General features: G+C 41.0%; 1 protein-coding gene and 1 non-coding gene across 4 annotated transcripts in view; both read right to left on the bottom strand.

The window, feature by feature from the left end:
- The window catches only part of OGA (O-GlcNAcase), a 28,647-nt gene extending 6,903 nt beyond the window's left edge, over positions 1–21,744 (bottom strand). The window contains exons 1-12 of one of the 3 annotated variants that reach the window (XR_010412556.1): positions 21,106–21,744; positions 17,576–17,627; positions 17,045–17,142; positions 15,362–15,492; positions 12,529–12,700; positions 11,200–11,298; positions 10,298–10,582; positions 7,980–8,138; positions 6,375–6,988; positions 5,799–5,973; positions 2,115–2,200; positions 1,053–1,157 (exon numbers count right to left, since the gene is read on the bottom strand). Coding sequence is in view for 2 of the 3 variants with exons in the window: in XM_045878670.3 (XP_045734626.1) it covers positions 1,053–1,157; positions 2,115–2,200; positions 5,799–5,973; positions 6,375–6,988; positions 7,980–8,138; positions 10,298–10,582; positions 11,200–11,298; positions 12,529–12,700; positions 15,362–15,492; positions 17,045–17,142; positions 17,576–17,627; positions 21,106–21,304 (2,175 nt within the window). In the remaining variant the exon portion in view is untranslated. The remainder of the gene's footprint in view (positions 1–1,052; positions 1,158–2,114; positions 2,201–5,798; positions 5,974–6,374; positions 6,989–7,979; positions 8,139–10,297; positions 10,583–11,199; positions 11,299–12,528; positions 12,701–15,361; positions 15,493–17,044; positions 17,143–17,575; positions 17,628–21,105) is intronic. The other 2 variants (XM_064595198.1, XM_045878670.3) reach the window with 2 other exon arrangements.
- On the bottom strand, positions 862–970 carry LOC123847229 (U6 spliceosomal RNA). The gene has a single exon (XR_006791475.1). It is a non-coding gene; the product is annotated as a U6 spliceosomal RNA (small nuclear RNA).
- Positions 21,745–23,313: the final 1,569 nt, after the last annotated feature.

Consider the following 23,313-nt stretch of genomic DNA (forward strand, 5'->3'; position numbering starts at 1 on the left):
TAATAGAGAAAATCAGTCAAGGACAACGTATCATTTGGACAAACTGATTAACTCCAATTCTAAATACAATTTAGCTGATTTTCATACAGAGGACTTAAAGGACTTAGCTCAAGATGTTATGAGTCTAAGTTCTTTATCAGGTTCTTCCTTAAATATCACCCCTCCTGGGCACCTGGGTGGCTCAGTTGGTTGAGCGACTGCCTTCGGCTCAGGTCATGATCCTGGAGTCCTGGGATCGAGTCCCGCATCGGGCTCCCTGCTCGGCGGGGAGTCTGCTTCTCCCTCTGACCCTCCTCCCTCTCATGTTCTCTGTCTCTCATTCTCTCTCAAATAAATAAATAAAATCTTAAAAAAATCACCCCTCCTGTGTTTGATGTTTTAGTTAACTTTTCTACCTAAAGTACCTTTTTGAAGACACAGAACTACTTTTTTTTTTTTCCTTTAAAAATATGGAACATAGGGCACCTGGGCGGCTCAGTTGGCTGGGAGACTGCCTTCGGCTCAGGTCATGATCCTGAAGTCCTGAAACCAAGTCCCTCATCGGGCTCCCTGCTCAAGCAGGGAGTCTGCTTCTTCCTGATGTTCCCCCCCTCGTGCTCTCTAACAAATAAAAACTTTTAAAAATTAAAAAAAAAATAAAATTAGGGGCGCCTGGGTGGCTCAGTCTAAGCGTCTGCCTTCGGCTCAGGTCATGATCCCAGAGTCCTGGGATCGAGCCCCGCGTCAGGCCCCCTCCTCTGCAGGAAGCCTGCTTCTCCCTCTCCCACTCCCCCTGCTTGTGTTCCCTCTCTCGCTGTGTCTCTCTCTGTCAAATAAATAAATAAAATCTTTAAACAAATAAATTAATTAATTAATTAAATTAAAAATATGGAACGCTTCACAGTTTGTGTGTCATCCTTGCACAAGGGTCATGGTCATGCTAATCGTCTCTGGATCGTTCCAATTTTGCTGCAAAGAGAGCACCACAACTGATTCTTTTAACCAGGGAGTTCAAAGGAAAAGTAGTAAGTGAGCACCATAACCATATACCAAGTGCGTAGGCAGACAATTACCTCATCTTTAGGAAAATATGGTCTGATAGTATAAACTTTGGAGGTAGGAGTCAGTGGGGGTGGTTGAAAAAAGAGATCATTTGCCCCATCAATTGGCAGCAAACGCTGTGGGAAGAAACAAAAAGAAGATGGATTAGTGTTGGGAAGATCTCCATTTCTTTAAATGGGTGTGCACTGCAGATTACCAACTTAACATTAACTGGCTACTGCAGGCAGACCTAAAGAAGAGGGGTGTACTATGCTTTACTAAAATAAACACCTCTTTGCTGGGGGAAGGGGGTGCTTCTGAATAGAAATTACCCAAACTGAGTTACATAGCTTTAGTGGCATATTAATGGGGATTTAAATTTATAGTAAAAAAAAAAAATCTATTCCAGTATCACAAATCTATTTTTTTAAAACCAATCTTATATAGACCATCTCTGTACTAAAAGATGGCAGAACAGAATGTCAGGAGGAGAGGTTTGGTCTGAAGAGGGTTATCTGTCCAGGAGACGCTTTATTCCCAAAGCAATGCGCTTCAGTTTGCTGTGCGCAGCAGAGCACCTGTTGGGGGGAGAAAAGTAGAGCACCTGAAAAGTCCATGAACAAATTTCAACACCAAAAAAGCTTCTTATTTTGTTCAAATTCATTAACAGGCTGTTCTTTAGAGTACAAGTTTTATTTATAAAATAATTGGGAAAGTATCCAAAAGTCCTTTCACCATTCACTTGCATAATTATTCATCCTTTTTGCTCATGGAGTTTCCACTGGCAGACAAGCATGCGCGCATTGTGCATTGCGGGCGCAGATTAAAATGGTGTGCGACCTGCAAAGAAACAATGTGAAGTGTATACCTAGAGCCGCTGCGCTTCGCAGGCGCGGGGGGAATTGGCAGCATCTCCTTCAGAAATTACTGTGAAAGAGGAGGAAAATTTGATTTAAAATCCAGCTATGTAACTAAATTGAATTTGGGACTAGAAAGCCTTCGGCAGACCAATCCTTCCAGCCATCTGATGCGCAACATAAGGTTTCTCATAAAACAAAGAAAATGTCAATTCAGTTGTGAATTCATATTGATACCTGGAACTCTCCTGCTAGACCACCTCTAAAGGCCCAGGGTTCTTGGTCTCCAATTAAGAACTGTGCTGAAGAATGACTACGACACCCTGTTGAGATCAGATCCAAGCGGAGAATGTTACGAGAAAGGGGATTTCCTGGGGTCTCAAACGTCCAACACACTAACAAACACTTTGTGGAAATAGCTCTCTAACAATAATAATCCAGGGTTTCAGAACAAGGCTGTGATAATAATTTTTTTTAATTTGTAATGGAATTTCAATACCAATGTTTCTTTCTCTGATTAATGAATAATCACTGTAAAGAGTTCTACCCTCTAATTATTGGAAGTCAGTCTCAAGTTTGTTTGGGTCAAGTTTATATATCCCTAGATACAGCTGTAAAAAAAAAAAATCAAGCCAGCTGCTTGCTCTGTAGTGAAATTACAGTAATCATGAAGTGAAATGAAGGAGATAGGTTAAGACATTTTATTATCACAGCCCATGAAGGAATTAAACCTGTCTGAAGTCACATTTTACATTATAAGGAAGGGTAAGGAAGGGAAAAAGGGGGGGGGGATTAATCTTGTCAGAAAACTAAGGTCAGCAGAATAAACAAAAGAAATTGTTCAGTAAGTTGACAACAAAACACAATTAAAACTATTTTTTCTAACAAGGACAATCCAATTTAGACTTGGCTAATAATAATAGCAGTCAGACAAATTCTAAGAGCTAAGGAGAGCCAACTGATGCTCCTAATTTATCCAGAGCTAAAACATACTTTTCTGAAAAGTATGACAGTATCTGGCTCTTCTGACTGACCATTATAATCTTTGCAGTGCACTGAACACATGCACAGAGTGGCAGGGTGTAAGGTCCAGAAGTCAGCACTAAGGTCACCACTTAACCAACTTCAGAGGCAATAAAGGAAACTAACAACAAGAAATAATTGAAAGCAAATATTTGGAGGCCAAATCAAAATCACCTGCCTAGTCTTCTGACAAGATAAAGCAGCGCAATATAGTTCTTTTCCATTTGAAGACAGCATTCTACCTCCTGTTCAAGTTAACAGTCTCATCAGTACAAGATATAGTGTGCTAGTCAGACAGTCCCAAAGCAAACCAATTTTTTGTTCACAATTCAGGCCCATTAAGAGATTATATCCAGGTTTGTCATTTTTTAGGGGTAGGGGTGCTTTAAGAAAACATACATAATATGTAAATTTGTTAAATAAATATGAAATAGGGTCAAAATTTAGGCTAAGAGAATGTGCCCCATTCCATAGGTCAGTGTAAATTTACACTGCAGAAAAATACTATACTCTCAAACTTTAAGATCAGCCAATTTCCCCTACCCCCCACTTTGAGACTACAACATAACTAGCACTTCCAACTATTACAATAAAAAGCTGCATGTACGAAGAGCTGTGTAAATGAAAACATGGTTAATGCCTCAGTCGCTGCGCAAACGTGACTTCAGTTCATGCCTACTGCCCTTAAATCTGAGCTACCTCACAGATAGAACCTTTCAATTTAAACTAATTAATCATGACGCGCTGTGAACATCTGCCGCTGTCCATCCAATAGCAGTAGACACTTGTGCTGAGGATTCTCCCATCTGTACACAATGGGGAAGAAGATAATAGAAGTCGTTAGTAATCAAAAGTACTGCATAGCCACATTCTTTAAAGGACTGAATGCCAGCTGGACTGGAGAGAGGAGGAAAACAAAGGGTTCTAACCAGTAACTCCCTGAAATTACTATAGATCCATGAAAATACTCTCCTTGTCATGAGCTTTTTGTAAAGCTATGCGGATGCCAAGATAATTATTTAAAACTTCTGGGCACCTGGGTGGCTCAATTGGTTAAGCGACTGCCTTCGGCTCAAGTCATAATCCTGGAGTCCTGGGATGGAGTCCCACATCGGGTTCCCTGCTCAGCAGGGAGTCTGCTTCTCCCTCTGACCCTCTTCCCTCTCGTGCTCTCATTCTCTCTCACTCAAATAAATAAATAAAATAAAAAAAAAACAAAACAAAAACTTCTAAGATGCTCTGACCTTTAGATCGTACAGTAGCTATCTACACAATTTGGGAAAGCTGCCCCATATTTGCACAGTACAGAAATAAAACCTGAGAGGAAATAGAAACAATACTGTATATAATCAAGAATTTAATTTTGAATAATTCTTGAATTAAAAGTTCAATATCAAATGTTTTAAATGATACTTTCCCAAGCTCAAGAATCCAGACTTCACACTGGAAACATTAAGATTTAAATCCCTGTAAGAGATTTAATTATAACTCCCTGGCCAGAAGCCTGGAAGGCAAATGCTGTCATCCAATAACCAATATAGAGGTTTTTCCTGAGCCTAAATACAGACATCACAGAAAAGAGGTGCTTGAAGCCTTTTAACAAGAGGTAAAAATTCTCTAGCTGTTGTGCTAAATACACAGAAACTCAAGGTTATTTTCAAACTAACAGAGACACTACTTTTAACTGCTAATTAGTTGTGTCAAAGGAAACCTATTATTTTTTTTTTAATATTTAAGAGTCCAGGGGCGCCTGGGTGGCCCAGTCATTAAGCGTCTGCCTTCGGCTCAGGTCATGATCCCAGGGTCCTGGGATCGAGCCCCGCACCAGGCTCCCTGCTCCGCGGGGAGCCTACTTCTTCCTCTCCCACTTCCCCTGCTTGTGTTCCCTCTCTTACTGTGTCTCTCTGTCAAATAAATAAAATCTTAAAAAAAAAAAAAAAGAGTCCAAAAGTATATAGGCAGAAGGTGAGAAATCTCATTGCTACTACTCTTAATCTAAGCTCACAATGTTTCACACAACTGTTTCACAACAAAGACCAAGTAACCCATCACAGTATTTGTGACTACTATGAAAACTATGACATGTCAGTTAGCCTTGCTGCCTGCTGTGTGCTGTATGTAAGTCCATTACATATTCCTTATAGCTGGATTGAAAACCTGGAAATGAAATGAGGTCCCTGGAGAAACTTGGCCATGCTGGTGCTTTTTACCAAGTTTGTTCAGAATTTCCCAAAAAAAAAAAAAAAAAAATCAGTTTTCAAAAGAGACATACAGAAGTCCATTTAATTAAGGAGAGAATTTTCAGGAGATTGCAATTTTCATCCCCTGCTAAAACCAATTACTTGGTAGAGGAATAAAGAAAAATCCATGTGAAATAATACCAAGTAGCACCAGAATAGCCTACCACTAAAGCTCGCATGCGCACAGGGCTGGGAGGATAGCTTCCTCTTGCCAGGCCCCTTAGGTCATTTCAGCAATTGTTCTGTTAAACACAGCAATTAATGTTACCACGACACAGCAAGCAGCAGAGAGCTTACAGTCACAATTCATAGTGTCTCATCTCCAAATCAGATAAAAGTGCTATACAGGGTTCCATCCAGGAAGCATTCAGTCAGAGCAAGTTAAAGTCAGTACTTTTCTAACACATTTTAAAGATATTTATGCTGAATTAGCCCAAGGGAGAAAAATCAATGTGCTTGATGTATTTACGGAGACTTGCATCTCAAGTTTGCCAACAATGGCTATACCTTTGAAAGAAATCTAAGCAAAGAATTTAAAGAGTTGGAAATCTGTCAATTCCCTAAATATTTTTCTCCCTGTGGGATAATCTTTTTTTTTTTTTTTTTCATTTTTAAGGGACAATATATCTGAGGAAGAGATTATTCCTGGTGCACCTACCTAACCACTGTACAAAAGACTTCACCATAGACATTATACTCTTGATATCCCAAACATAGGAGTACATGTCATAAAGGATTGTCCTGTTGGCACAATTGGAGAGCCGAGTGAACATTCCCATCACCAGTCCGCACATCTCCTCAAACTTGGCTGCTCGTGACCGCCATTCTTCAATCTATTGAAGATCAATAAAAATATGACTCAAAAAACTGCAAGAAAAAACAAAATAACCTAAAACATAATTATAAACTGTTTGTATTATCAGGTACCTGCAACATATCCTAAACATTAAAGGATCACTGGGCTTAAACTCTTCAGATACGCAGTAAGTCTGTGTCTCCCCAAACTGACAAACATTTCTAAAATAATCAACTGTGATGACTTTCCTTCATTCCTCACTCTAAGGTCAAACTATGGAACTCTATGCACCAGAATCAGCAGAGTCCACATCCACTTTACAGAGCATATTCTAAGATGTGGTCAATTTTCAGAGTTACACTCATTAAAGGCTTCCTCCATATCATCAGCATGGGGACCCACCCAGGATAGAGAAGAGGATAAATTAAGCATACTCACTTTTTCAGAGTCTTTTCCTTTGCAATTGACACTGACAACACTGCTATTTGCTCGAAGCCACTGGAACTCCCTTAACATCTGTGCTCCTTTGGGTCCATGCTCATAAGGAAGATAGAATAGGTCAGCAAGCAACTGCAAATCCTCCAAAGTCACTGGTTCCACAGTGTACAAAGGCTTTTCATTTGGACCTGGCACAAACTGCTCCTTGTTTGTCTGTTCATCAGTCTGCATAGGGGCAATATCACTAATGCAATCTTCCTGCATTGACATTTCTGGGGATTTTGATTCAGCTATGCTCTCTTTATCTGTGTCCATTGGTTTCAATTCCTCAGCCATTTTAGCTTCAACAATTTCAGTTAGTATTTGATTGTCATTCTTGTGGTCTGTTTCTTCTTGTTTTTCCACTACCATGTCCATGGGTTCCTCATCTGGCTGTTTCTTTTCTTCTTCCTTGGTCAAAGCGGAAGGCTCACCACTCAAGGCTGCTCCCTGGCTCATAATGGGCTCCTGATAAACTGTTGTAACTACAGTTGTGGCATTTAAAGAGGGCGCTGCAACTAAGGGAGTCCCATCAACTACACTTGCTTTAGCTCCACTGTGTGCAACCTGCCGACCTACAAAGATAAATTACCACAAAAATAATCAGAGTTAGAAATAGAACAAATCAGATCTAGAGAAATGTTTATTTTTTTTTATTAATATACAATGTATTATTTGTTTCAGGGGTACAGGTCTGTGATTCATCAGCCTTACACAATTCCCAGTGCTCACTGTAGTATTTACCCTCCCCAATGCCCATCACCCAGCCACCCCATCCCTCCCACCCCCCTCCACTCCGGCAACCCTCAGTTTGTTTCCTGAGAGAAGAGTCTCTTATGGTTTGTCTCCCTCTCCGTTTCGTCTTGTTTCATTTTTCCCTCCCTTCCCCTATGATGTCCTGTTTCTCAAATGTCCTGTTTCTCAAATTCGTCATATCAGTGAGATCATATGATATTTGTCTTTTGAGAAATATTTTATCGTATCTGTAACTGGAACCTCAATTTGAGATTCCAAGAAATACTTAGCCCTGAGAAAAGTGCAATATGGGGCGCCTGGGTGGCTCAGTTGTTAAGCGGCTGCCTTTGGCTCAGGTCATGATCCCAGGATCCTGGGATTGAGCCCCGCATTGGGCTCCCTGCTCAGTGGGGAGTCTGCTTCTCCCTCTTCCTCTGCCTGCTGCTTCCCCTACTTTGCTCTCTCTCTGTCAAATAAATAAAATCTTAAAAAAAAAAAAAGTGCAATTTCTCTAAACCATCAGGGAGGTAAGGAGGGAAGAGAGGAAAAAAGAAACATGATAAACATCCCCTATATATGCCAACACATATTGTTATCTTCTCTTTTGAAGATCTAGATCTAAAAACAATTATTCCAAAAAAGACTTTTTAAAACAAATCAGCATTCCATCACGATAAAACCTACTTAAGACCAAAAGTTAAGATTTTAAAGACCTTATTCTCTAGATCCCTTCCTAAATTTTGTTTGGTGGGCCTATGATAGGCACATCAAATGTTCTTTACTTTAGGACTCAACCATATGATCTAACTCCCTTAAAAGGGCCAAACTTACTGCTATACTGATGAGGTACACCAAACTCCTGCAACCATTCTGTTAAAGCTAACTTTAGGGCCATCTGTGGACTATAGAGCACGTCAGTTTCAATATCTTCATCACTACCTTCATTTTCTAACTTTATCTGGATCGATACAGTACTGTCTTCACTGTCGGCTGCAAAAAAAAGAGAAAGAACACAAAAAACAGTTTTGATTACAAAAGCCTCCTGATAAGAGGAACAAATGCAAAACACCAGTTATTACAGTACAACTAGCGAAACAAAGAATAGGAAAAAGAACAAAACTTAAACATAAAAATGCAAACACAACCTAACTGAACCACTTCACCTATAAGTCATCTAAATGCATTGCTGCATGTTAACATCCCACTTGAAATACGGAACACTAAGTTTAGAATCACTGGAAGTCATTCATAAATGTTCACTGAGTACCAATCATCGGGAATGTGAGGTTTAAGGCACTATGATTTCCATAAAGAAAACATTCCCAACCCTTCAGAGCTTATAACTTAATGGGCAAATCATTACAAAAAAATAATAAGCAAATTAATAACTGTATTGAGGGGGGAAGAGAAAAATCAGTAGAGTACCCACATATGAGCACAGATAATAAGCACATAATGAAGCTCTGCACCAGGATAGTGTTAGAAAAAAGAAGGTCTGAGGGCGCCTGGGTGGCTCAGTCCTTAAGCGTCTGCCTTTGGCTCAGGTTGTGATCCCGGGGTCCTGGGATCGAGCCCTGTGTCAGGCTCCCTGCTCCGCGGGAAACCTGCTTCTCCCTCTCCCACTCCCCCTGCTTGTGTTCCCTCTCTCGCTGTGCCTCTCTCTGTCAAATAAATAAATAAAATCTTAAAAAATAAATAAATAAATAAGGTCTGAACTCTTTGGCTTAGTACCCAAAACCCTCCTATTCTTAGCTTTCCTTCATATTTCCCTGCATATGGCCCAGTTTGGCTAATTATCTACTACTCCTTAATGTGCTTCATGCTCTGCCTTAAAAGAGGTAGGAGGTAGAGGTGGGAGCCTGGGTGGCTCAGTCAGTTAAGCATCTGCCTTTGGCTCAGGTCATGATTCCCGGTGTCCTAGGATCGAGCCCCACAGTGGGCTTTCTGCTCAGTGGGGAGCCTGCTTCCCCCTCTCCTTCTGCCTGCTGCTCCCCCTGCTTGTGCTCTCTCTCAAATAAATGGAATCTTTGAAAAAAGAGATATAGGAGGTAGGTGCCATATATACAGAATAGCCTAAAATTTTATTTTATTTTTTAATGGGGAGATCCACAATGAGCCTTAATGGGAGGTATTATCCCAATAAACAGATTTTGAAGTAGTAGTACAGAACTCAGGAAAAAACACAACTATACGACTACATACCACACCCAAAGCATCATAATGACATTTCCACACCTCCTAAATGGGCCAAAATTCAGGTAACTTCAAATTTTCAGTGTCCAGTGTTTTCATCTCTTGCCCACCAACACTTTAAGGCCCAGCAACCTTTACGCATACTTTGATGCAGTTTAAGTACTCCCTCCTCTATGAGACTGTTTCTTACCACCACTTCTGCTTAGCAGAAATAAAGTCTCTCCTCTGTATTCCCACAGCACTCTGTAGACAACTACCTCAGCATTTATCAAACCACAGCACAGTCGCCTACATGCTTTATTCAAAACCAGACTATGTTCTTCAAAAGTGGGGACTACTTTCTTCTTTGCATCTTAGTGCCAGGAAGGTGCACTTGCCACATCTTAATATGTGTTTAAATGTCAATAAATATGAGGTGCCTGAAAGGCTCAGTCGGTTAAGCATCTGCCTTCGGCTCAGGTCATGATCCCAGGGTCTTGGGTCCCACATCAGGCTCCCTGCTCAGCAGAGGAGTCTGCTTGTCCCTCTGCCTGCTCCTCTCTAGGCTTGTGCTCATGCTCTCTCTCTCAAATAAATTAAATTAAATATCCCATTTAATAAAAATCACCAGAAAATACAAACTGAATCAGAATAATTCTAGGGATAACAAGAACACTCAAAGACTACTTGTCTAGTACTCAGACTTCAAAGACTAAGTCACATTTTAAAAGCAAAGAACTGGGGAAAAAGAAAAAAAGCAAAGAACTGGGGGAAAAGGGGAAGCAAAGAACTGAGCCCAAGAAGTTATTAAATAATTTGTCCAAAGCCACTCAGCCCTTCTTCTAATCACATATATATCTCATTCACAGGACTAAACAACACACTCTAAAAACCTCTTAAATTATGACGACAAAGGAACACATATTTGCCAACAGCTCTAGTTAACGCCACCTCTCCCCCTAAAGTTGTCTACTTACTCATCACTACATCTTTTCTCACTCCATTCATGTTTGATTTGTACCAGGTGGCAAGGGTGTGGATAGCAACATAGTTGGCTTCAAATTCACAATTTGGATTAGTAAGGACTCCTTTTAACCGTGGGATGAGTTCTGTGGATCTTCCTTTGTATGGCCCCAGAAATAGTCTCTTCTGATCATAATCATTAGCATGAATGTTATCCCAGATTACTGGAGCTCTCTTAATAATCTTAGAAACCTCTTCAATGGACTCCACCGGAATTTCTTTAGAAACAACTTTGGGACCTAGAAATAATGATGACCATTTGTTAAAAGACCCTCAAACATGACTCTTCAAAATATACTGCATTCAATTTTTTATTGTATTTTGTTATATATATACTTTCTAACAATTTTTCTTTTCAAAGTAACACAACATGTCTTTTTACTCAGTTTTACCCAACCGCCCCCAGGAATTCCCTCAGATCACATTATTAAAAATGGAAATAGTAGTAAAAAGATAAGAGATTTGTGCTGGCTTCCTCAAACTGATACGTTAAGAAACAAATTTTCATGTGAACAATTTTTTTCCATTATAATACAACACAGTGATTACTAGCTGACAATCCATCATGATAGCTTTCATTTGATAAAATAAAATACTCTCCTAAGGCTGAGATCAATATCCTTTAGTCCAGTTCCCTATTATTTATCAACAACCAATACTCAGATTCACTGCAAAATCCTCAGAGATGTTTTTTATACTAAATGAAGAATGTATACTTCATAAAAGAAAGATAATTTTAACAACAAAGTTTTCTGGTTCAGGCTCAGTTTTCAAAAAGTATCCAATTAAGCAGAACAACCAATTTTTTTAAGTTCTAGTTATCTAAAGTTTTACTGTGTAAATCTTAAAGACTTACCTGTCCAAAGCACCTCAATTCCAGGTAGAAGCTTTTCACCCACAGTCCTTAAATAAGGAGACTGAGACACATTTGGGTAACAGAAAGTGCCACAATATTCTGAATGTAGGAGGGAAAATTAAGTAAAATAGTCAGGAATAAAATGGTCATGGGTTTTTAAATGGGGGAAAAATGTCTATCAATTCTAAATTCCGAAGTGGGTAGTTCATTAAAGAATCAACTCAAAAAAATAAAAGTGACTCAATTCATAAAATCTGATATTCTTCCTCAAATAATACAGACCAATCCTTATTACCCTACAGTCACTAAAAACACAATTTTACTAAAGAAATAATTGGAATTTTTAGCATTTTCTACATACTTCTGAACTGCCTACATCTCTCAATAACAATTAGAGGCCAAACAGAACAAATTGGTAATATCATAACAGAAAGAATGCAACATTATGCCCATGGCTATTAGTATTCAACTGCAAGTAAACTGTAATTTGCACTGAATTAAGTATTTCCCACATAATCTTATTAAACATTATTTGAGTACTCATGTAGTATCAGACCACTGAGATAAGGTTCACAGTTCATAGTACTTGAAAACAGACATACACACGAAGTTAAATAAACTCAGACTAAAATTTCTTAGAACTTATTTATCTCTTCCTGAAAAAGAAATCAAGTCAGGGGGAAATTTCTTATAAGCCAAATTTTGAGAGGGAACTAAGAGAGGCTAATATATTTTCAATGGAAGGACCTAGAGGGGAGGGAAAGGAGGAAAAATTGGCAAGTTTTCTAGGCTGACTACTGGAAATAAGAGTCCAGATGGAAGTGGGAAGAGTGAAAAAGGATACAGATATGCACAGGCAGAAAAAAGGAACAAGTAGGAGGAAATGAGAAGTGACTAAGTTAAAAGCAATGTAAATTTGCTTTTTTCTAGTTTTTCATTTTCATAATACTATCCTTCCTTCAATCCTGAAAATGTACTGTTCAGATACTTCCAGCACTAAAAATACATGAAATCTTTTGCTTGTTCAGTTGCCATTTATTAGTCCCTAAAATTTCTCTAGTGTAAGGCCTTGAGAAACGTCTTCTAGAAAAATAATTCCTACCTTTATACACCACCAAAGGGAGAGGGGACAACACAGTAAAACCCATACAGGATTCTTTGAAACCATCTCAGGGTTGTGAGATGGAGCCCCAAGCAGGCTCTGCAAGCAGTGTGGAGTCTGCTTAGGATTCTCTCTTCCTCTCCCTCTGCCCCTCCCCCCACTCTCTCTAAAATAAATTCTAAAAAAATCTTAAGACTAGTTAAATATAAAGCTATTATATACAATACCTGTGGGACAGAAGAGGAAAGTTTCTGGTTCTCCTAGGTACTGATAAATTTCATTTGTGATGGAGACCTGGGCATGAGCGAAAGAACTGAATACCTCTTTGTCTGCTGCACACATATTATGATCAATATCATCAAAAAGCAAGGCAAATGACCTGCACCCAAACTGAGAAACCTAGAAAAGGTAAAACAAAACAACAAAAAAACCAAGATGTTTTAGTAGCTCATTTTTAAAAAAGATTTATTCCTTTATTTGAGAGAGCGCGCGTATGCACACGCAAGCAGGGGAAGGGGCAGAGAGAGGGAGAAACAAGCAGACTCCTTGCTGAGCAGGGAGACCAGCACAGAAATGGGGCTCAATCTCAGGACCCCAAGATCATGACCCAAGCTGAAACCAAGAGTTCGGCGCTCAACCAACTAGCGCCACCCAGGCATCCCTTTAGCAGCTCATTTTAGAGTAAAAATACAAGGTGCGTCTGGCTCGATCAGTAGAGCAGGCAACTCTTGATCTCGGGATCTTGAATTCCAAGCCCCACAATGGGCATAGAGCTTACATAAAAAACAGGATTCCAAATATTAAAGCAGACACTTAACAGTTGTACCTAAATCAAACATTTTCTTTAGGGTGTTCAAAGCCAAACCTGTTTTTATATTTTCTATGCTAAACAGCTAGACAAGTTTAGGAAACATCTTTCATTTGGGTTTGAATGCAGTATGTTCCAATAAAGCTTCAACAATATGGCCTATCCTACACCTCCTTGGCTGATAATTATAGAAGACCAAACAGACAGAAAAATACAAACACACAAATAATGAACTCAAGAGGCGGAAAACCTAGGCCTGCTCTAGTTCCAAAGACACAATGATCTTAACTAATCTTTGCACATAAACCTAACTAGTCCAGGAATCTAAAGGAACGCAGCAGTAGTATTTGAACAAACAGGAAAATAACCTCTTAAAAACCCTGGGTGGCTCATTCAGTTAGGCGGCCCACTCTTGATTTCTGCTCAGGTCATGATCTCAGGTTTGTGAGATCAAGCCCCCATATCAGGCTCTGTGCTGGGCGTGGAACTTGCTCAAGATTCTTTCTCAAACAAACAAACAAACAACAAAACTCACTCTTTCTCTGCCCCCACCACACTCTTAAAAAAAAAAAAAGCATATTCATGGAAATTTAACCTCATTAATTTTTTTTTTTTTTAAGATTTTATTTATTTGACAGAGAGAGACCCACAGAGAGAGAGGGAATACAAACAGGGGGAGTGGGAGCGGGAGATGCAGGCTTCCTACGAGCAGGGAGCCCAATGTGGGGCTCGATCCCAGGACCCTGGGATCATGACCCGAGCCAAAGGCAGACACTTAACGACTGAGCCACCCAGGCACCCTAACCTCATTAATTTTTAATCATCTTAATGCCATCAATAATATAAACCTGTGCCGGGGTGCCTGGGTGGTGCAGTTGGTTAAGCTTCCAACTCGGTTTCAGCTCAGGTCGTGATCTCAGGGTTGTGAGATGGAGCCCCAAGCAGGCTCTGCAATCAGTGTGGAGTCTGCTTAGGACTCTCTCTGCCTCTCCCTCTGCCCCTCCCCCCACTCTCTCTAAAATAAATTCTAAAAAATCTTTTTTTTTTTTAAAGATTTTATTTATTTGACAGAGAGAGACACAGCGAGAGAGGGAACACAAGCAGGGGGAGTGGGAGAGGGAGAAGCAGGCTTCCTACGAGCAGGGAGCCCAATGTGGGGCTCGATCCCAGGACCCTGGAATCATGACCTGAGCCGAAGATAGACACTTAAGAACTAAGCCACCCAGGCGCCCCTAAAAAAAAGTCTTTAAAAAAATGTAAACCTTTGCCTAAAGAAACATGCACACATTTATATGTGTAATGTATCAGCAAATTTACCAGAAAAGATGTGCAGCTTTTTCAAGATTTATTTGTCAGAGGAGAGAGAGCGCGCACAAGCATGCACACAAGCAGGGGGAGTGGCAGGCAGAGGGAGAAGCAGGCTCCCCGCTGAGCAAGGAGCCCAATGAGGGACTTAATCCCAGGACCCTGGGATCATGACCTGAGCCGAAGGCAGCTGCTTAACAGACTGTGCCACCCAGGCATCCCAAGATGTGCAGCTTTTATGTTAAGCAGAACTTAGATTCTAATCAGTTTACACGTCTACCTAGTCTGTTTTCCTTCTAATCTTGGGAAACCAGCCAACCATTTCCAGACTGAATTATATCTCTTGTCCATATCAACAAATGAAACTGACGTCTTAACAGGTAAAACCCTGTTTCTATAACCCTGGTCACAAATTCAGTCAAGTACCCAATAATATACAGAGTTTCTCAAAATGTGACTCTGGACAACCTGAATTCTGAGATAAGTCCCCACTCCAAGTCCGTATTCCCACCCCAAGTCAGTTTAAGACTCTCTGGAAATGGACCCTATCAGCATTCTTTTAAGAATCACTTCTAAGCATTTCTTTTAAGGTAGTTCTCATGCAAACTAAAGTCTGAGAAGCACTGGTACCTCCAGTAAAGCGCTCTTGACTCACAAAATATCCTTCTGTGAAGAGCATTAAAGTAAAAAAATTGTACAGAAGAAGAATAAATTTGGTTTCTTTTTTTTTTTTTAAGTAGGCTCCATGTCCAGTGTAGAGCCCAACAGGGGGCCTGAACTCATGACCCTGAGATCAAAACCTGAATGAACTGAGATCAAGAGTCAGACACAACGAACTGAGCCACCCAGGAACCCCAAAGTTTGCCTTCCCTTTAACTTCATAAAAGCAACTCAGAAAACAGTGTTTACTGATTTAGGGACAAATAATGAGAAAGTAACGAAGTTACCTGGTCCAGTTTGCGTTTCAATGTAGATACTTCCTTGGGGTTAGAAAAGGTAATATCCAAACCAGGTGAGATAGCATAGATGAACTCTATCTCGTATTCCCGTGCAGCAGAGATGAGAGTCATAAGTTGCTCTAAAGAAAAGAGTCCATGTTTTTAGAAAGCAGCACAGAAAACTAAAAGAACCTTCACCTTTCAACTAAAGAGAAGAGGTAATTTTCTCCAGTTTGCAATAGCTCAAGAAAGGAAAAGTCCCTTAAGTTTTACAAACTGTCATGTCCAATGTGACAACAGGCCATATAAAACGCCACGAACCTCATGTGACTTAATGTCACCCTAAAATCAATAAGCATTCTCTTCCTTTCACTGCCATTTCTCAAAAATATTCAATTAAGCATCACTTCTCTTACTGAATATAAACCATTTTTATTTCCTACAGTATTTGAGATGGTTTCTGTTTTTGTAGTTTCTGAACAACTGACACTCTTAAATAAAAAAATCTACATATAACTACTTTATAATTGAAAAAAAGAAAAACATGTTCTTAACAACCAGGGTTAAGTGATGGCCTTAACAATCCTTATCCTTTAAGTTTTTAAAATGTGACAGACAATTTTCCTAAGTAAAATAAAATCCTATTCTATGTATCACAGGATGTATCTTTACATAACTTTCAGTGGTATCTCAAGATAGTCATTTGACTATATTTTGATTACTGATCACATAAAATTTCATTACCAGCACCACCAAAAAATAATTAAGTTGAACACACACTTAAATTATATAGAGTAGTAAGCAACAACACTAGATGGAGATGGAATACGTTTTAATTGCTTCTTCATAATTTAAGAAAACTTTCTGCCTTCAGTGCCTTGGCTACACTCTGTAACCAAGTATCTTGTTAGCTACATGTGTATACCATTTAATTCCAAGTATAAAAATGTTTCCCCATTTACAAGTCCCCAAAGAAAAGTACCACTTATCTAATTTAGAAGGAGGTTCTGTGATGTACCATCTTATGTACAAATTTTATGTACTTAACTCAACATAAGACGACACATAGCAAGGATAGTTTGTGATGGCTTTTCACTTTAGTATAAGCCTAGACTAGGGTGAGATCTTTATTTTAAATATAGATAAGACAAGTAATCAAGTGGTCAAGACCAAGCCATACTTGAGTCTGAAGCAAAAAGATCAGTAATACGGATCCTGTCTTTCCTTAAAATTTTGGTATCTTGTTCGTGGATTTTTTTTTTTTGCATTAATTCTGGTTTAAAAATTGCTTAAAATATTATTTATCTTGACCACTGATTTTTTTGGAGTCCCTTAAACTTTGCACCCAAGGCAAGCGCCTCACTTGCCTTGCCCTAGGCCTACTGCTTCAGCACCCTTTTGTCCAGTGGCCTACCGTTCAGACCACTGACAGAAGTTAAAAAGTACAATTTATGATTACAGAACAGGTTGGAGTCAGACTGGCATAACCATGAATCACACCATGGCTGTGCATCGTTAGTGCTACTCTTTCAATCTGCACTACAACTCACATAGAATTATCAGAAAGACGAAAAGGAAACTACCTACGAAGAGAAAATGAAATACTTAATAAAATTTTTGTATAACTACATCTGAAATATAGCTGTTTTCTTAACATATTCTGAATTTATGGATTAAAAAGAAAAAGATTACCAGCTTCCTCCACAGAATACATCTCTCGCCAAAACATCCTATGTTTGTAGTCATCTTTTGGGGCATACAAGTATGTATTTAATTCCCATTTCTGGAGCCTTAAGGGAAAGAAGATTACATATGTATAAATAGGCAACAATACAGTATAGGCTATAAATCACAACATTTCCCTTTTCTTGGAACATCTCCATCTCTTAAACAGCTAATAATATTCTGGGGCTGTAGCTTTTAACCTTTTTGTAATCCAGTAGAAATGTAAAAAAATTTTATTACAAGAAATGTCAACATATTAAAGTCTTAAATAAAAACAGCTCCGAGTGACACAGGTGAAGCCCAAAACCTATTCAGTTTCCCCAAGAAACTTTGAAAACCCCTGGCATAGGTGAAGAAGAGGTAAAAGACCAAGGTAAAATTAACTTCTGCAACTGAGAAATCATCAAAACGCACCTGGCCTACTCAGTGTTAGTTTTTCTTCAAACAAAAGGAAATGTTAATGGTTTAAGACTCTCCTTCAGAAAGTAAAAAATTTACCTTCTAAAGAGTTCTTTTCTCTGTTCCATAACCCAAGGTCTTCCGTAAAATCCTAGATTCAAAGTAAGAATGAAATTATTTTCAAGTTTCAAAATGTGGTAAACTGTTGAGAAAAGCAGATTACAAAACATACAGTACAATCCCATTTTGTAAAAAAGCGTGTACAATATACCAGTATATGAAGGCTATTTAGTAAAACATTAAGGTGTCTTTGGATGGTGATGTTATAAAATGACTTTTACTCCCTTTTTGCTTAGGTAAATTTTCTGATTTTTCTACCATTAACACTTATTACTTATACAATAGCTATTTTTAAAACACCTATAACATCATCTCTTTTCACTGCCAAAAAAGACCAAATATGTTTAAATCTAATTTAAGGTGTTTTTTTTTCATCTCTACACCCAATGTGGGGCTCGAACTCACAACCCCAACAACATGAGTCGCATGCTCCTTCGACTGAGCCAACCAGGCGCCCCTAAAACTAACTTTTCATTATTTTCTTTAAATAATCTCCACACCCAATGTGGGGCTTGAACTCATGACCCAAGAACTGGATGCTCTACTGACTGACCCGGTTAGGGTTAGGTGCCCCTAAACCTAACTTTTTAAAAGATCTCAATCTTAAAACAGAGGAAGGGGAAGCAAAGTAATCCCAAACCGCTTATAGTAACAATTACTACCTGAGAGAGAAGTTAAACTGACTTTAGAGTGGCGGTGGGAGAGTAAAAATGTAGGGGCAAAAAAAAAATCAGGAAGAGAATTAGAAAAAAATCTGACTGAATTAATTTTATGATAACCTTTTTTTTTTTAAGTTCCTGATATAATAAAAGGGTCCAAAAATGCCTTAAACTACATTCACAACAAGTTCAACAGTGGAGCTGGCCCAAATAGGAATCTCAAGTAGTCTCAATTCCAGAGCAAAGGTCGGAACTGGAAATTCAAGAATGTGACTTGCTCCACTGTCCCAGAAGGGGGCAAAGCAGTACCAACACATATTGCAGGAAACAAATCCGCAGAAGAATGACTTAAGCAGTGGTATAAGCACCAACCTGGTATTTGCAGCTCCCTCGTGTGCTAATCACACCCTACAGCTTGCCTAACCTTTATTTTCCACCTCTGTCTAATCACCTGCAAGAGGTAAAGACAACCTCTCAGGAGTACTACGATTAAGATCATATCATGAACCCAAAATACTCTTCACACACACACAGTCTACTTAAGAGACTACCTAAAACTGAAATTTCTGTAATGCATTAAACTCCAATCTCTACACAGGATGGTTACTCTGTGTCACAAATAAGAACAATGACAACCAAAGAAAAATTCATTGCATACCTATGTATGAAACTGCAGCACTTTCAATCTTGACAATTCAGCGTTACCGCTTACAAGTAATTTAAACCATCAGGTAAATTTTATACACGTCTTTCTAGATTTCCTACAACACTTGGCATTATCATTTTTCTCTTAAAGGAATAGGCATTAAACACTCCTTTAGAGTTGCTTCAATATATAAAAGAAACATTTTATCTTCACAAACCCTAACTTTGCTGAGAGTCAGGTTCATGGTTTCGGTTAACTGTCACCACAAAGAGGAAACAGCGCTATTACATGAGTTATCACCAACAAAGGTGTGTAAGGAAAAGAAATTTTTTTTTTTTTTTAAAGATTTTATTTATTTATTTGAGACAGAGAGAATGAGAGACAGAGAGCATGAGAGGGAGGAGGGTCAGAGGGAGAAGCAGACTCCCTGCCGAGCAGGGAGCCCGATGCGGGACTCGATCCCGGGACTCCAGGATCATGACCTGAGCCGAAGGCAGTCGCTTAACCAACTGAGCCACCCAGGCGCCCCGGAAAAGAAATTTTTTAAAAAGGAATCCTGCCAATACCCACAGTTATTTCCTTTCTTCATTCATTTTTTAAGAATGGCACCAACTTAGAACTACCCCCCCCCCCCGCCAAAATCAGGTGCTCAGTCACCAAGAAAAAAATACATATGGAAGGAGGAACAATAGATGACAGACAACTCTATTCTGAGTAGTTCCTTTCAATACTATTTTGAAAAAAACAAACCAACTTATTTAAACCACAACGAGATTTTCTCTGTAATTACTGAAGAGGTAGCAGGCAAGTTCCTTAGCTGCATTCTAGTCTAGCTCTAAAATTTCTATATCCCCTAGCACTTCTTCTCAACCCTCCACCCCAAGATCTGTGATGACAAAATACATACTTTTTCTAGACTCTCCCTGCACGGAAACAAGCCCAATGAATACACCAACAGATTAAGTCACACAAAGCAATCATGTTTTCAAAAACACTGACTCCAAATACATAAGTAGTTTTCCATTTTGTCTTTCCCCCAAATTCTGCAAGACCTTTAACCTGTGAATTATTTCACTCCTTACTGTAACTACGTATTAGTCTGTTCTCCCCTATAAACTTTATCTAAAATACCACAACCACCACCCATCCTTCAAATGAATATATATGCTAACATTGGAAAAGCTGAAGCTGTCAACCAATAGGGCAACCCTTCTATTTCTCCTGATTTTTATACAGCATTACCCCTATGCACACCATTATATACTAGAGACAACTAATAAAGCAGACAGCCAAGACTTCAGAAAAGTAAAATACATTCTGTATTCAAGGCAAAATCAATTAACACAAGTAACTCATGGTTCCATATAATGTTCAGTTGAATATCTGTCCACTATATTCATAAACTGTGATAGTCTTCAAACCATTTTCCCCAAAGACCAAAAAAAGAAAAAAAAAAGCAAAAAAAAAAAAAAAAAAGCCGGCATCTTTTGAAATGGGAAGGGAGAATCAGAAGGGCATTTTTAATCCTCTTCTGCAGGCCCTAAATTAAAATTCCGTATCTGACACTATTAAAGTCAAAGCTTCATCCCCCAGAGCCAAAGCACAGCAGTTGGCTAAGGACAATTTTCTAGGCTGCTAAAGAAACTCCAAAGGGTGGGGGCGTGGGGACTGGCCAGCAAAACACAAAAACAAACCAAAAAAACTAAGCAAAGGGAGAATTTGTAAAACCCTAGGCCGACCGTGCGTCTCTTCACTCCAGGAATACAAGCACATCTGTGTGGGCTGATTTTTTTTCCAAAGGGTGAGGACAGCAGCATTACATACGTTTTATCATTTGAAGAGACCACCCTAGGGAACAAGATCCCGAGGTACAAAGACGTACAACTCGGAGCCTAACACCAGGCTCCTCACCGCCGCCTCCGCAGGAGCAGGCCTGGCTCCAGCCCAAGGCGGGTGGGGGCCGGCCAGTTAATAGGCAGCGGGGAATCCAACGCTGCAGAACAACGTGAGGGGAGAGGCGAGCGTGAGTAAAGACTGGCCCACCGTCGCCCCTCTCCCCTCGTCTAAGCAGGATCAGGTTTCAGAGCCAAAGGAGTGACACCCTTTTAGAGCCTCCTAAAGCATCCCCTTCAGGAGGAGAGAATATGTTAGTACCGGGGCGGAACCGGAGGACGCTGTCGCCCAGCCCGCGCCAGAGCGCTCACCTTCCACTACGCCACACAGGAACCTCCGAGCCCCTCCTGCCGCCCCGGCCACCGCTGCTCCCCCGGCCCCGGCTGGGTTGTCTTCTCCAGGGGCCGGAGCTGCGGGCGGCTCCAACGATGCCCCCGCGGAGGCGGCAGGGTTGGAGTTGAGCTCGCTCTCCCGCTCCTCCAGCGCCGCCTGGCTCTCCTTCTGCACCATCCTCCTGCCCCCGGCCGCCGCCACCTCTGCGGGTCCTCCTCGGCCTCGGTCCGTTGGGCCGCCGGCCCGGAGCCCTGGAGAGGGCCTCGGCTCCAAGCGCGCGCCCTTCCTGCTCCTTCCCCTCCCCCTCTACCCTTCCCCCTCCCTCTCCGCAGGGACCCGAATGCCCGGATGAGAAGGGCGGCGGCACCGGCGCGAGCCCTTTGTCAGCCGCTGCCTCAGCCTAAGCTGGGGAGCCGGAAGCCTAAACGGAGAGCGAGGCCGCGACCTCTCGTCCCCTGGAGGCAGATAGCCAAACCTCCTTTTCTTGTTCGCAGTTAGCCTCTGCTGCCTCCGGATAATCTTAGTTCTTCGCTGTTTGCCCCCCGAAGCCCCTAGATCTCCTCCACCGCTGCCTCCACCGCCCGCTTCCTGTTTATCCGCACTGCGCCTGCGCCGGAGACCGGCTCAGACCGGTCCCCTCAGCCCGACTCCCCCCCTTCTTTTGGGCCAGCCTATTGAGCTTCATTTGGTAGGGGGAAATAGAACAGAGGATACGAGAAAAGCGGAAGGTAATGAAGGTAGTGGAGCGTACCATTTATGTTCGCCACCTCTAGAACGAGCCGGGCGCCCTGGAACGGACCATTACCTCTCCTGAAGAAGGGGAGTATGGGAGGAGGCTGCAGCTGGTTGGGGCAATAGGGATGGGGGGGTGAAAAAGAGGTGTTTACTCTCTCAATGCGCAGGCGCGGAAACGAAGCCTCTAGTTCTTAAAGAGATAGGAAGAAACTGACCTATTTTCTATTGAGATTCTTCTAATAGGTTGTCTCATCACATCAGCCCGACCCAGGATCGGTTCTGTGAAGATGACATTCCAAGGAGCTCAGCTCACCCCTCTGCCTTGAATCATTTTCCCCTACCCCCAGCCTGGCGCTAACCCCTTTAAAAAAATTAAGTCATTAGTTCATCCTTCGTTCGGCAGAGACCAATTGAGCTTGCCTCTTGCTGGGCTCTTGGGCCACTATGAGCTCACAGTGTGGTGGTGGAGACAAGCAAGTACATGCACAATCCCCACATGGTGTACCCAAGTGTTGCGGGAACTCAGAGGAGGAACTGACTTAATCCTCCTTTGGTGAGAGGTGGCAGCCATGCTTTGCTTTTGAGTTAGAACGTAAGGACGAGTAGGAGTGAGACTGAATAGAGGGGAAGCGAAGAGAGCACTCCAGGCTGGTGGAACAGAGTACAATTGTGGCGAGGGGTGAAAAGGCCTGGCATCTTTGGGAATGGGGAGCGTGAACTGTGTGAAATCCTTGGGCCTTAGCATAAACATCATTTCCTTAAGGAATCCTTCCCTGAGCCCTAGATGGACTTGGGTCCTCTTGCGGCCATTTGTGCTCAGAACTCCCTGTAGTCCCGTCATACGCACTTTATTTACATTATTTACATTTACGTAGGTTAAGAGATCTGTTTCAGCTTGCGAGGTGTAAATGTGAAATGAGCATCTCAGTCTCATTCTGATCATTAAGACTTAGTATTGTCAATATTTTCAACTCCAGCGGTAGCCCAACTTGTAGCTCCAGGGGCTCTTATAGTCCCTCTTTCTTTTTAGTCCTGGGGTGTTGAGATGGGGGTTAGAGGCAAGCATTTTCTTAGGGGACCTCTTGTGATGCCAGTTGGAGGCCATAAGCAGCTTCAGTGGATATTGTGGTCCCTTGGAGGATTTGGGGTTATCATTCCAGCTGACCTCAGCCCTTAATCTCATGACACTTTCATCTTTGCCTCATGCTTGGCAACTGCTAGCAAGTCAGCAGCCGCTATTTCATCCACTGTCCAGACTCTGGGGTCCATGGCCTGGGCAAGATCCACTTTCCATATCTGCACCTTTCAAACTTGAAGGGAAATTCCTGCCACACACTCTCTCCCCAAACCACACCTCTACCCCCTAGTATCTCCAACAGGAACCAGAGGTTAGTAGGCCCATGATAAATACTTGTGGAATGAATGAAATAGGGCTCTGCACTCACAGTTTA

The sequence above is a fragment of the Mirounga angustirostris genome, unplaced genomic scaffold, assembly GCF_029215605.1.
Source record: "Mirounga angustirostris isolate CCGP_5_RB_7025 unplaced genomic scaffold, mMirAng1.0.hap1 SCAF_6, whole genome shotgun sequence".
NCBI lineage: Eukaryota > Metazoa > Chordata > Mammalia > Carnivora > Phocidae > Mirounga > Mirounga angustirostris.